This window comes from Tupaia chinensis, unplaced genomic scaffold (assembly GCF_000334495.1).
Source record: "Tupaia chinensis unplaced genomic scaffold, TupChi_1.0 Scaffold000117_2, whole genome shotgun sequence".
In the NCBI taxonomy this organism is placed as follows: Eukaryota; Metazoa; Chordata; class Mammalia; order Scandentia; family Tupaiidae; genus Tupaia; species Tupaia belangeri.
The window spans coordinates 1,013,492-1,028,818 of record NW_006159583.1 but is presented as its reverse complement, the minus strand read 5'-3'; the positions used below and the strand labels follow the sequence as shown (position 1 = coordinate 1,028,818).

At 35.3% G+C, this 15,327-nt stretch overlaps 1 protein-coding gene across 5 annotated transcripts in view; it reads left to right on the top strand.

Annotated features, from left to right (window-relative positions):
- Positions 1–15,327, top strand: part of PTPRK (protein tyrosine phosphatase receptor type K) — a 665,572-nt gene that overhangs the window by 253,228 nt on the left and 397,017 nt on the right. For all 5 annotated transcript variants that reach the window (XM_006144267.3, XM_006144266.3, XM_006144265.3 and 2 more), the window contains exon 3: positions 599–870. In XM_006144267.3, the coding sequence (XP_006144329.1) occupies positions 599–870 (272 nt within the window). The remainder of the gene's footprint in view (positions 1–598; positions 871–15,327) is intronic.

The following is a 15,327-nucleotide window of genomic DNA, read 5'->3' as shown; positions in this document are numbered from 1 at the left end:
TAAATGATGATCTTGGGATTTGAAATCAGAAACGATTCCATTGTTGATGTTCTTAGCCCATCTCTTTGCAGTAATATTCTGGATAAGGAAAACGGTAGTGTGCACTATATGTCAATCAGACCAATGATGTATTGTTTTTGTTTCATATTAAGATTTCAGTGTGCAGTTATTATAGAAGTTTTAGAGTGAGATCTGGATTTGAGCCAATCATTACCTGGTTTTATATATATATATATATATTATATATTTTTTTACATTTTTTATTTCATTTTCTTTTATGCATTCAATCACATTATTTAGCTTACAAAGTGACTATTTCAACAGTGGAGTAAGTTATTGGTTATTCCTCTGTTTCCTAACTTACAAAGAAAGGATAATGACAAGTTACAGAGGCTAAATGGCTTGATACAATATCTGTTACCTGTAAGAATTTAGTTCATCTATTTAGTTGATTGATATTCTTCTATGGCTCTATTCTGGAAGACATAGTATTTCTGAGTTAAACTGAATACTCAAATCTAATTGGTATTCTTTTATTTCTATACATTCTCTCTGCTTACGTATCTATTTAGCTTTTTTATTTATAATGTCATTTCAGGTTCCTATATGATAGTGGACTCATCAGATCATGACCCTGGAGAAAAAGCCAGACTTCAGCTACCTACAATGAAAGAAAATGACACTCACTGCATTGATTTCAGTTACCTTTTATATAGTCAGAAAGGACTGAATCCTGGCACGTTGAACATATTGGTTAGGGTGAATAAAGGACCTCTTGCCAATCCAATTTGGAATGTGACTGGATTCACGGGTAGAGATTGGCTTCGGGCTGAGCTAGCTGTGAGCACCTTTTGGCCCAATGAATATCAGGTAATCATTTGTGCTTGTCTCTTTTATACTTTGATGTTGTTGAATTTTGTTGTGTGTATATTACTTAGATGGAAATACCGACTCCATAGTAATGACTGCCCATCTAGCAGGTTCCCTCCACCTCTGTTCTTAAGAAAGTGTTTGAATAAATTTACACAAAACTTTTAGAGTAGAGAAAATATTTCCACATAGAGAAAACTAAGTTTAGATTCTAATTTTTGGTTTTGCAAAGAACCACCTATTTACAGATATGTTTCTGTGACTTTGTTTAGTATAAAATAGTCTTTCTGAGATAACTGTGGAATTCAGACTGGACTGGTTTATAGACTGAATGAAGATAACATTCGGAAAGTAAACATGGAATAATGTTTCTTGAAATATGTTATCTTGAGACTTTTTAGTTTTTGCTATAGTGTGCGCATGATCACCAGAGAGAGACAGAGAGAGAAATGAAAAGTGAGAAATCACCCCTAACAGGAGATGGCCATATTACAATCCCTTCTCCTCCAGGCTTCTCTTGGGATTTTGGTCATGCATGCATATGTATTGGCATGATTTTCAAGCCTCTGGTTCCAAGACTCTAACTGTGGAGCTGGCTGTATGGGATTCAGCTCCTCAACCTCTACACCACCAGCTGGCCCCTTAAGGAGGCATTATGCTTAACTATTTTTGTCAATAAAATGATATATTAGAAAAAGCAAACTGAAAAAGACAAATTGTCCACAAAATATAGGTATTTCCATCCTCCCCCAGAAAGTCTTAATTGAATTTTTATTAAGCCAGACAATAAATAGTGTCAATATGTACTTTATATTTACATGACTGAGTTGTGTTTTTTAAGAAGGAAAATCTGTGTACCAGTTTGGAGAGTTGTTCAGTAACCCTCATTCTGAGAGTCAGTACCTGGAAACAGGAAGTTATCTTTTGTAAATGGTTACTTTTGTGTTAGACTTTGATATTTAATTTTTATAAAAATTGCCTATCTATGATAGTTATTAAAAACCCTAAATTGGGTGAATTTTGGGGCTTGGCTGAGTAAGTGCATGCTGGTTCACGCTACTCTACTTGGAAGGCTGAGATCACATGAGAGGCCTAGGTTTGATTCTGGCGGCCTACCGGAATGAGCTGGGTGTGTTGGCATGTGCCTGTGCTCCTAGTTCCTCAGGAGGCTAAGGCAGAAGAACCCTGACATAGGGAGACCCTGTCTTTAAAAAGAAATAAAAAGAATGTATTTGTGCAGCAGTGTATTTCATTATGGTGAGTGAGAAGAATCTAAGCTATTACAGTTTCATATCTTCTTTTAAAAATGAACTATTTATTTAGGTTAGGCTTGTCTTTATTCCTGAAGGGGAAAAAGGCAATGCTTATTTTAATTGCTTTTAGTTGATTTTTCTAGTTGTTTCCATAGCTAAGGTTTTCATTTCAGTTAGGTGTCTATTAAAATTTCAATGGGTTTTTATTAGGTACTGGTTGATTTCCATTACTCCTCGTGTTTCTTTTCAGTCTGGGAGAACCATCTACTCTTTCAGGGTCCATAGCTTCTGGGAGGAATACATAGATGGCCAGGGTGTTTGGAGGTGTGTGGAACTAAAGTTAAAGCACTACCTGCAAGATCAGTGGATCAAAAGTGGGTTGATGGCTGTCATCTCTGAGTCACCTTCACAGTATATTATCATTATCGTGTCTTCATGATGTGTCATTAGACCTTAACATAACATTGGAAATAAGCATATCTGATCAGCAGAATGAAACTGTCATCAGATTAACCTCCTTAAAGCCTGAATTAACCATCAAGAAAAATCTTTGTAAGTGTGAGTTTTGGAGTATATTGCCTGTATTCAACCCTGTTTGGTTTTTGGTATTTGTATAGATAGTTCTTGAAAGAATCAGTTATTTGTATCTTTAAAAAACATTTTAGATATAAATTTTGATAAATTCAATGGGTAGCATATACCCGGGGTATTTATTTTCCTTTATCTCTATGAAATTTCATATATATATATAATTATTTTTCTTATTTTAAAAAAGACCTTTCTTTGGGTCATTGATACTAATCATATCTTCTTAAGGCACAGATTTCTGCAGTGTTCAGTTTAATGCTGAGTTACAGTACCTCTACCTGCATGAATACTTTTTTGTTTAGACTCATTATGTATGATAACTTTTCCTAGGTTATTGTGCCAGTGATGTCTTTAAACAAGCAGTACACAGTGTGTGTGTGCAAGTTTTAACCAGGACAGTGAGAAATTTTTGAAGTCTTGCCATGAAAAAAAGAAAATAAAAGACTACATGAAACCTATGGGTAAATGCCTCTTTGTTGCCAATTAGAATTTGAGCCATAGATAATTTAAGTGATTATTTTGCTTCTACATAATTTTCCTTAATCTCCAAAACTTAATCAATTAGAATAAATGACAGAATATTTTTATTCATGTGCTTAGTGCTCAATACATTATTTGATTGATGTTTTCATCAGTTCAATCGTTTAGATACCTATATGTATACCTATACATTAATTATTTGAAATAACTAAAATAGCATAGATTATATTTTTGTAACATTTTTGTTATTAGGAAGCAGTATGAAAAACATTGATTCTCCCAGACATTTTTTTATAGCTTTCAATAGCAAGTAGCTTTGGGAACCAGCAGTTAGCGTAATGGTATTGATTCTCCCAGACATTTTTTATAGCTTTCAATAGCAAGTAGCTTTCAGGTTTTTGATTATTAACAATTTACAGACAAAGCATGGTAGGAAGTTTTGATACCGCGGTTCGTGTCCCGGACCCGGTGGCTTAAAACTCACGCCGGGCGCGTGTGCGTGCGTGCCCAAGATCCCGAGAGGAGAATGGAGGAGAAGGGATTGTGGCGTGACCATCCCCCCTGGGGGATGATTTCTCACTTTCTGTCTCTATGTCTCTCTCTGTCTGGCGAGCGCACGTGCCCTACAGTGAAAATCTCTCCAAAAAAAAAAAAAAATAGCAAGTAGCTTTCAGGTTTTTGACTAGTAACAGTTTACAGACAAAGCATGGTAGGAAGTTTTGATAGATGACTTGAGAGTAGATGGCATAATAATCATAGTAATTATTTTTAAAAAATTTAAGATGGGGTCTTATGTTGTATTCCTCCTGCCTGGACCTCCTGAATAGGCGAGTCTACAGATGTGTATCACCATTCTGTGTTTTTTTGGGTGGACTGGGAATCAAACTTTTGTTTCTTAGATGGTCTTGCTGCATCAACCAACTGAGCTACCACACCTGGGCCTCTGTATTTAAGGAGAAATTCTATTGCTTTAAGTACCAGATATCAGAGGCGAATTTTGCGATCCCATTAAAAAATTTAGTGGCTTGGGGACCAGCAGTTAGTGTAATGGCTATGTCGCTGTACTCCCATGTGGCCAACCACGGTTCAAGTCCTGGACCCGGTGGCTTAAATTTATGCCGGGCGTGTGTGCATGCGTGGCCAAGATCCTGAGAGGAGAATGGAGGAGAAGGGATTGGAGCATGGCCATCCCTCCTGGGGGTTGATTTCTCACTTTCTGTCTCTTTGTCTCTCTCTGTCATTCTGGTAAGCACACACGCCCTATAGCAAAACAAAACAAAACAAAACAAAACCTCTCCAAAAAAAGAAAATAAAAATTTAGTGGCTTAATTTCTGTTCTTCTATAAGAAAAGGACCACTTCATCTATACAGAGGCCTATCTCAGACTTGCCTTTCATAAGGATTAACTTACCCTTCAAAATTTCTTTGTCTTAAATCAAATATGGTCACTTAAAATTCCAGAGATATTTCATACCAAATGATTTTGAAACACTTATTTAAGAATAAATGAAAATAGAAAGCAGCCTTGCCCTTAGTAAAACAGAGCAATACTGCAAGACTGCCTTGACCATAAAAGAATTTAGCTGTGACACCTGTAAAAGGTCTAATTATGCATGTAACATCATATTAGATTAGTAGGATGAATTAATTTTTGGTTGTGGAAAAACTTAACCAGTGAATTTATCCACTGGACTTCATTATTTGGCATTTTATACTTTAGTTTTATTTTTTAGCTGAGTTTATAGAAATATGTTTTCTAATATCTTTTCTTCATCATTGTTAGTCTAAATCGTGAATGGATAAAACTAAAGGCTCTACAGAAAGGTAGATTATATTTTTTGCATTTTAATCACCCTTTAACTAGTTATTTTGTGATTGTGTGTGTTTGTAAGTATGTATGTGTATATGGTATATGACTGTATATGTGTGTGTGTGTGTGTGTGTGTGTGTGTGTGTGTGTGAGTGTGTGTGTTGGTGGGAAAAGTATAATTAAAGTACAGATTTATTTTGACTTAAAAAATATTGAGAGGCCAGCAGATGGCACTGAGGTTAAGGTGCTGGATCCCATATGGCCAACTTTGTGGTTTCAGTCTGTACCTGGCAGCTTGGAAAAGCACGCCAGCCATGTGTGCATAGGTGTCCCAAATCTCAAGTGGAAAATGAAGAAGAGATTGTGATGTGGACATACCCCTGTGAGAGTGATCTCTCTTTCTCTGTGGCAAGTGCATATAAACCACACAAAACTTAAGAAGAAAAAAAAACCATGCATAATGTTTATCAAAACATGCATTTTTCCATGATCTTTTTGAAGACATTATATCTAGTGAAGAGCATTTTTCGACTTTACCAAATTTTAGAAGAGTAATATGTTCAATTGTAGATGATCGAATTCTAGGACTTGCGTCAGGAATTGATCAAAAAGGGACCAGCAGATGGTGTAATGGCTACATTACTAGACTCCCATGTAGCTGACTGTGGTTTGAGTCCTGGACCCGGTGGCTTAAACTCACACCATGCACATGTGTGTGTGTGTGTGTGCCCAAGATCCTGAGAGGAGAATAGAGGAGAAGGGACTGTGGTGTGGCCATCCCCCCCTGGGGGTGATGATTTCTCGCTTTCTGTGTCTCTATCTCTCTCTGTCTTTCTGGCAAGCACACATGCTCTATATCAAAAACTTCTAAAAAAAAAAAAAAAAAGGATTCACCAAAAAGACCCATTTATTGTTCTTAGGGTTAGGGGGAAATTATGCCATAATGGAAATTTTCATGTACTCGCCTAAAATTTCTCTGTGCTAAATAAATTCACTGTATTTCAGAATGTAATGTTCTAATAAATAAAATTTGTGAATAATACCCCATACAAAAAGAAGAACTTACAAAGATCCATGTTAATACTGCTTTTTTAATCCTATGTTCTTTATTTTGCTAAGCTGTAGCAATTTTACTTTGTTCTTAGTTTTGGTTGTTGGGTGCTATATAGAATAAGTCATTTAATTTAAGTGTTATTTTTTATTAGTGTTTTCTGGAACTCTAGAGAAAAGAGAGAATACTCTTCTGTATTGGAGTTCAAGGGAAGGTTTATGGAAGTGTGATATTTGAATTCTATCTTGAAAATGAAGGAGATTGAATGGTGTATACAGGATAAAGACCTTTCAGGGAAAATCACATAGACAAAGTAATTTGGGATTTTAGTATATGCTGGGAGCCATTGATTCATTAAGTTTGGTTCATTTAACTTTGTTAGTCAAAGGAATGATATAATCATGGTCCACTTTATAGATTTGTTAGTCATTGTCCATTTCTGTTTTCTGTTCATTTTCTTTTTTTGAGATTTTGGGTCATTCCTTAGTTTGCTGGTATTGATTATTTAATGTGATTCTTAAAGAATATGCTTATTTTCTTTTATTTTGGAAGCATTTTACCTTTCTCTCTCTCTCTCTCTCTCTCTCTTTATATATATTAGCGTGTCTAATGATTAGATACCTAGTATGTGGTCATATGTGATCATATCAAGCATCAAGCTAACCTCTGGGGACATACAGGCAGATTCCTTATGAAGCTTGTCTGCCTTGGCACTGTAAGAAACAAAAATGTAAATCTGAACACTGCGAACTCTGCTGTTCAGGAGCCTAGTCAACTTGGGACATGTGCAGTCAGTCAATTAGTCTGTCTATTTGCCTGCATGTGGGTAATGGAAGCTTCATAGAATGACTTTGGAAGGGTTCTTTCTTTTTGGATCTCTAGAAATAGTGTGACCTGGGCTTTTCTTTGTTGGGAGATTATTTATTTCTGATTCAGTCTTATTGCCTGTTATAGGTCCATTCAGGCTCTCTATGACTTCCTGGGTCAATCTTGGTAGATTATATGTATCTAGAAATTTGTACATCTCATCCCGATTGTCTACTTTGTTGGCATGTAATTGCTCTTAGTATCCTCTAAGGCTGTTTTGCATTTCTGTTATGTCTGTTGTAATGTTGCCTGATCATTGTGAATTTGAAGTATCTGGTTCCTCTCTCTCTTCTTAATTAGTGTAGCTAACGGTGTGTCAATCTTGCTTATCTTTTCAAAGAACCAGCTTTTGCTCTCATTTATTTTCTGTATAGTTCACTTATTTTCTATTTCATTTATTTCTGCTCATTATTTCTTTTCTCCTGACTTTTTTGTTTTTCTGTTGTTTTCCCAATTCCCTGAGGCATGATGTTAGGTTGTCCTTTTGCCATCTTTCCGTCTTTTTCTTGTGTGCACTAATTGCTATGAACTTCCCTTTTATGACTGCTTTTGCAGTGTCCCATGAATTATGGAAACTTGCATACTCATTATTATTTGTTGCCATATATCTTTTAATTTCAGTCTTAATCTTTTCAGTAGTCATGAAGTCATTCAGAAATAGGTTATGTAGTTTCCATGTATTTGTGTATTTTCAAGGGTTTTTCCTGAGATTCCTGTATTTCTACATTATCTTTTTCAACTGGGCCATATTGCTTTTCTTAAATTGCAATTATGTAAAAGCACACTTCCTATTGTCAAACAGAATAAACGAATATTTCTGTTTGTTTCTATTTGTTTATAAATCTTTTGACAAAATCATTGTAGTGATACATCAATATACATTTAGGGAACTGTTTCTCACTTATGTCTTCAGAACAATTGGTGTCTTTTCAGCTCAGTACACTATAGGAATGACCATATTAATTTTTTTGCCATGGTTATATGATGCTATTCTACCTACTTTATAGCCTATGGGTAAGTACTGTAGATTCTTAAATTAATTACTAGTACGTAAAACCCCAAAACAAAACAAAATCCTTACAAGGTATTTTCTCAGGGTTACATTTCAACTGAAGATTAGTATACCTCTAAAAGTGTAATTTTCTTCACTTTGGAAATCTGACCTGTCTTGTATGCATAAAACTAAGTTCTGCTTTGGGATTAAATCCATTACTTTCTTACTGAACAGCTATGTTGTTACTAAATGAGGCAGGCCGACGTATGTAACTTGCAAAACTATTAGTGGAAACCTAATCTGCTGTTTTCCATTAACTGGGTGCACATCATTAATCACAAAAATGATGCGTGATGAAAACTACAGGGGTTTGGCCAGAAAATGGAAAGTGATAACGTAGGAAAAAGTGCCTTTTTTCCCCACTAATTCACCAAGAAACAAGAACTAAACTTTTGTAATCCATTTTCTTCTTAATGCTTTCCATTGGTTTGTGAAAATGTAAGAACTGGACAGGCATGAGATTGTGTTTTGTCTCCTTTTAAAAGGGTTATGTTAACATGTATTGTACTGCTATTTTGGCAACAGAAAATTGTTACACTCCAGAGAGCCTGCTGGCTTTGGATCTAAGAAGACTGGGGCTTAAACCAAGTAGCTGTTTATTCGAATAAAACCCTTCCAGATCCTTATGCATAAGAGCCTATGTAAGAGAAGTATGCTCCATGCAAAGACAAAGAGGTGAAGTCACTCCTGTCCTTATTCCAGGAAGTCTTCCTATCTTTGATAGTCCTTATTCATACACATGGGCTACATTTTGGAAAGGAAGGCAGGGAGATCTTTCTTTTCTCAATATATCTTGGGGATATATAACTTCTTCATTTATAACATTGTGACATAGTGACTCAGTATCTGGTGTAATAGTGTTGTAGATGTTGGTGGTTGTCTACTCAGTAGTCATTCTCCTTACTTTCTCCCAGATTTGTTGCTTTCCTAACTTCCTCTGCAGGTAAGGGTGGCCAGGTGCCTCAGTCCTGGTCAATGAGGTGAAAGACAGGCTGCTGGCTGGCAATTTCTGGAAAAGGACTTTCTCCCTGATTCAGAAGAAACATGTTGCATGAGACATTATGCTTTGTGCTACTGTAGTCACCCTGTAAATGTAAGGGAAGAGACATTTGAAGAAAGCATGAAAGGACCCTGTGTCATACTCTCAGATAAAATAGTATTACTACTAATTAAAATAGTAGCTTAAAGAATTTTACCTTGCAACTGAGTGTATCCTAATATACTATGTCACATTGTTCTTGAAATTTCAAGATTTCATACCCATCAACACTTATTGTTTGTGACTGACACATGTGAGACATAGATTTTAATAAAACTATGCATAAATATTTAAGGATGAAGCAATTTACAGTAATAAAAGTATGCATAAATATTTAAGGATGAAGCAATTTATATATATATATAGAGAGATAGTCTTTTTAGAATTATTTATTTTATTTTATTTATTCATTCATTTATTTTAGTTTTACCAGAGAGAGACAGAGAGAGGGAGATAAAGAGAGAGAGAGAGAAAGTGTGAAAGCAAGCCACCAGGTCCAGGACTCGAACCATGGTTGGGCATGTGGGAGTGTACAGTGCCTTAACCACCACGCCACCTGCTGGTCCCAAGAAATTTATATTTTTAAGTATGGTTAGAGAGAAAAGATAACCCTACATACTTGAAACTGCAATCAGAACTGTAAGTTGATAGATCAGTGACTGAAGACGTTAGAAAGAAAGAAAAAAATGATGATCTGTTGTATGTCTCCCATGAATAGGTCACTGGGCTGGATACTTGCTATGTGCCATTTTATTTTCATATTTGATCACAGGCTAAGTACATAGTTTTTACCTTCATATATGGACTGAATTGCTGGTTGTTTAGTGGTGAGTCAAACTATTCCTCATTTTCCTCTTTCACAATGTCTTCTGGTTTTTAAAGATCAGACGTTAGCCATATCAGTGATTTCAGAAGTTAGACACAACTATAATAGGTAGGCATATTTTAGTTATTGCAACAGTAATCACCTAACATGTTCCTGTATCTCATTTTGTACTTAGAAAATATCTTCTAGTTCATGGACTATTAACAAAGCAGGCTTTTGCTGCTGATTTTTGATCTTCTTTATTCTCTTTGTTGCATTTAAAGTACTCCAAATGTGTTTGGGAAGACTCCAATGTTATCATTGTTTTCTTAAAACTTACAGTTCTATGAGGTGACTTCTCCCTGGTTCCTGATGGTGATTTGCTTTTATAGTAAATGTCTGCTCTACTTTGACTTTAACCTTTGTTTGCATTGATTCATTGATGAAATGTATGATTGTGTAAATAAGTGTGAGCAAATGAACAAAAGATTAAAACTGGCTAACAAAATAATTCTATGACAGAAGTCTCTTGTTCTGGTCAATGATACATATTTTTATTTAGAGTAGCAGTGCTCCATCACTGTTTCTTTTGAGAACCATATCAGGAAATACCTCCATTTTCTCTTAATAGTTGATTGAGCAAATAATGAACAGTAAGGAAAGATGGGCATAGTCTTTGTATATGACTTTTTCTCTTATGAGTTTGTTTTATCCAAGTGGAATGGGGAAGACAGTGGTTCCAGAAAGGGGTAAAAGAGGTGTCCGTTCTTTGCCCATTGAACTTAACAATCAGTTCTGTTTTCTGAATCTGAATGAATACACTTCTGATTCCTTGTTTTATATATCTCTTTATTAACTATGCAATATACCCTTACTGGACTGAATTTTACCTAACAAGACAGAAAAATGTGGCCAGAACCACAATGGTGTGTTGGTTAAAGTGGCTGGATCTCACATTGCCCACCATTTGATCTGAGTCCTGTGCCCAGCAGTTTGAGGAAAATGCTGGGCGTGTGGTTGTGTGTGTGTGTGTGTACCCATACACACAAATGCTGATAGGAGGAGAAATGGAGGAGAAGGGATTGCAGCATTACCATGTTCCATAGGGGTGTTTCCTCACTTTCCTTTTTTTCTCTGTCTCTCTTCAGTGAGCACATATGCCCTCTGACACATTAAAAAAACAAAAAACAAAAAACAAAAAACCACAGAAGTAACCAGGTACAAAATTGTGAAAACCATTTCCTTCTAACTTTATTTTAGTCCTTTGTGACAATGGTATGGCATTTATTAATGGAGTTCTATGTCATACAAGAAAAATTTAGGTATTTACAATCTATTTCCTCTTCATTATTTTTTCTGTTGATTTTGATAGCTTTAATTAGATTTGGTCTTTTATTTATTCTTAGGGTTTCCCTTTTTCTGTACCACAGTTCCTCTGTGATGTCTGTGTCCATTTCCATTTCAAAGATAGATTTTTTTTCTTTATTTTAGTCTCATGCTGTATGTGAACAGAACATTGGCTCTTTAATGGAAAACAAAAAAATGAGTGACATTATGATTTCAGTTTAAATTCTTAGAACATACTAGAAAAGTGAAAGGATGCAGTTATCTATTCTGGTATAAGTTTCTCAGTTGAGAGAGTGTATACTAAGGAAACCTAAACATCAGGCATATTTGTAGTTTTGATTAATTTTATTCTCTAGATAATAAGTCAAATTTAATTATTTGATTGGTAGTAACAGCAATTTGAAAATTAAGGAAAATAAACTTTGAAATCTGTGAATTCCACTTATGGAATCTAGGGGAAAATTTATAGTTAATTTTAGCTGTTTTTACTTTCAAAATCTATTCTTAAACTGTTGTTATAAAACTAGCTGTTACATGTTATTTCTGCATTGAGTTATAAATAATCATTGTGTGCATCACTGGAATTCCCTCATGAGAATTGTATTCTTAGAATTCTTTGAATGATGATTTTTAAAAAAATTCTTCTTAGCTTTCTGGAAATAGTAGATCAATTCTCATTTTCTATTTAACAATAAGGTCTATAGTTATAAATTCATTCCTAGTAATCATTCAATAAAAAAGAATAAAAAGTTTCTAGCACCTAGAGAACAAAGTTGAGTTCAAACCTTAATATCTTTAGATACTGACATTGTTAAAAACAACACTGATGTACTTGGAAACAGATACAGCAGTTTTCCAAATGAATATTTATTAAAAGCACTTCTGATTTGGGTGGGTACTTCAGTAATATAAGACTTATAAAGAATGGAATCAGTTTAGTCCCATAAATACCAGGATGGATTTTTATGTTTGGATTTTGGTGGAGGTTCTATTGTTTCCCTTTACTTACTCCTCCCCTCCTTTCATTTTTTTTTTTTTCTGGGGGATGTGGAGATCATTGTCAGCAGAACACTAAAAACGTATGATAACTATCAAGTATGTATGTTATATTACACATTGTGACATGCAGCATGAGAATTAGAAGTAGAAGGTGTCTGTCTGTCTCTCTCTTTTAATGGTGGCAGAGAATAAAGTAGAGGAGCTGTCCCCAGCCTTCTAAACAGCAAAGACTGGCCTCTGGGAAGATAGTCTTTCCATGGCCAGGGCATGGGGGTGTTTTGGTCCCAGGATGACTCAGACACACCACATCCACTGTGTATCCCATTTCCATCACTACTACATTGCAATATTCAGTGAAATAATCACACAACAATGGGGTTTGTGCTCCCATGAGAATCCCGTACCACCACTGATCCAACAGGTGGCAGAGCCTGGGTGGTAATACAAGTGATGGGGTAGTGACTGCAAACAAAATGAAGTCCTGATTGCTTGCCCTCTACCCACCCCACTACCCCCACCCCAACTGTACAGACCTGCTGCTTAGCCCCAAACAGGCTATGGACCAGGACTGGTCTATAGCCTAGGTGTTGAGGACCTTGGGTAGAAGAAAAAGTACGTTTTGGTTATTGAGTAAAGGTCTAGATAAGTTCATTAGACACTTGCTCAGTATAAGGGTTATTGGTCAAGGCCTCCTTAATCATCCATTGACTATACTGAATTTCAGTCCAAGCAATAAGGCATGATAGCTAATCTATTTATTATACATATGCTTTTATTAGGTTTGAAGGAAATGATGAAAGTTGTGAAGTCGTTTATTTAAAGGTCTTATGAATAATAGACTATAGCTAGAACTAGCTAAGTAAAAAATGGAGACAATTGAAACGATTTGAGAATTTTCCTCAGCATTTAAGGGAACTGGAATTACTAACCTGAAGAAGACATAGAACGAGTAAACCTGAGGACAACAGCAACATGGACTTTCTGAGAGGCTGCTATGAATGTCTCATTTATCTATTTGTCTGCCAATTATTTCTGAGCAACCTAATCCAGCACTTTGAGTGCCATGGATAAATAGTGCTGAGTAACTGCCAATGTTTCTGTCTTTCCAGGAATTTTATTTCAGAAGTCAGAAGGGAGGGGACAGATAAATAAATGAAATAAATGAGAAAAAGATCAGAATGCAGTAAGTGATAAACAGATAATTAAAATAGAAAACCATGATAGCTAGTGTCTTAGAAACCACATTAGACCAGGTAGTCTAGGAAGAACTGTTTGAGAAGGTGATCTTCAACTGGAGATCTGAATGATAAAATGGAACTAGAAATGCAAAGACGAGAGAAAATGCATTAGGAGCTAAAATCCCAACTAATCCAAGGCTCTAAATCTCATTGTGGAGAGACAGAGACAGGCATAGTGGTTAAAGGTTACCTTTTTCCTTCTCCTCCATTCTCTTGGGATCTTGGGCACGCATGCACACATGCCCAGCATGATTTTCAAGCCACTGAGACTGAGACTTGAACCGTGGTCACCCATGTGGAAGTCCAGTGATGTAATCACTGCATCATCTGTTGGCACCAGTTTTAGATTTTTTTTTTTTTATCATGGGATTCTATTTACCCATTCTTGATCTCATCTCATACATGTGGCAAATATGTTTTCTTTAGTCTTTATACAGCTTGTTCTATTCACAGCTCTGATTGTACCTATCTCGATAATGCTAACTAATTCCTAATAATGCTAACTAATTCATAATTCCTTTCCTTTGCCTTAAATTCTATTATAAATCAGTTCATTTTCTTAGGGTGCTAATTTGCTGATATATAGCTTCCAGATTCTGTCAATGTTTCCTTTGATGTCAAATTTTAGCCTTTGAGACCTTTTATAATTTAGCCTCAGTCACCAGCTCCAAGCTTTCAACCATTTTTTTTTTTTCTTTTAAACAGACACCTATGTACGCTCTTTGGATAATTGAATTTTTTTGGGGGGTGTTGAGTTTATACATGATATTTATACCTTCTGAAATGCCTTGTTTCTTTTTTCCAACCTAGTTATCTAAGTTGGAAGTTTATCCAACTTCTAGTTATCTACTATGACCCAACTTGAAACCGACTTCTACTGCGATGAGGCCTCTACTGTACATGTCAGCATTCAATGAGCTCCTTCTCCTTGTTAAATATGGTGCTTGCATTACTAGTTAGACATTTAGCTTGTTATATTTCAGATAATTTTAAGTTTTATGCCCCAAGCAGATTATAGATCCTTTTTGAATAGACCTATGTGGCATAAAGACAATGTATAAAACTATATGGTGCTTTGTATTCTAGAAAGTAATTTACAAATTAAAAAATATTCATTTCCACTGTAGCATTATTAAGTCACTAGGAAAAGTCCAAATATTTTTATTTTAGGAATAAGGATGAAGAGAAAGGATAAATGACTTACATAACATCATGTTGCTAGCTAGAATTAAGCTAGTTCTGTTCTCTACAGGGAAATTCTAGTCTTTTTCTACTGTCCTAAGTGGTTTATTGATGATTTTCCAGTTTTCCTGCCATAAGAAAATTTGGCTTGCTGATTAAATTATCAGTGACCATACAAGTGTAAGCTTATAGTTATTTAAGAGCCATACAATTTCTCAGGAAAATATTCCTTAACATATTTGTCCATATATTTTTTTTTAAAAAAAATAGTTATATGGGTTATCTCTTCTATAATTGTTGGATACAGTAAGCCGAATACTTGAAGGACATTTCAGAGCTTTGGTGAGATGAACTTTAATTCATTTCCACCACCAAGAATTGCATTGTTACTACATGCTTAGCATTAGTTTGGCTTCTGGAGGAAAACAAGGATAAAAAACCATGAAAGAAATGAATACTGTTCTTTAGGGAATATAAAATTCCTTAAACCAATTGCCCACTTGTTGATAATCTTTGATGGGAGATGATGATTAAATGGGCTTTGGTTATATTCTTAACTGTAATCTAATTCTATACGTGTTTAGATATATATGCCACAGTAAACCAATGAAGGAAAAGAAAGTGTTATGAGGGAGATAAAATGCCCATATTGCCAATCTTATATTGTTTTCTAATTAAATGTCCAAGGAGTGAAGTAAAGAATACTGTGAGAGTCCCAGGAAGACTGAAGCATATATTCTCTTC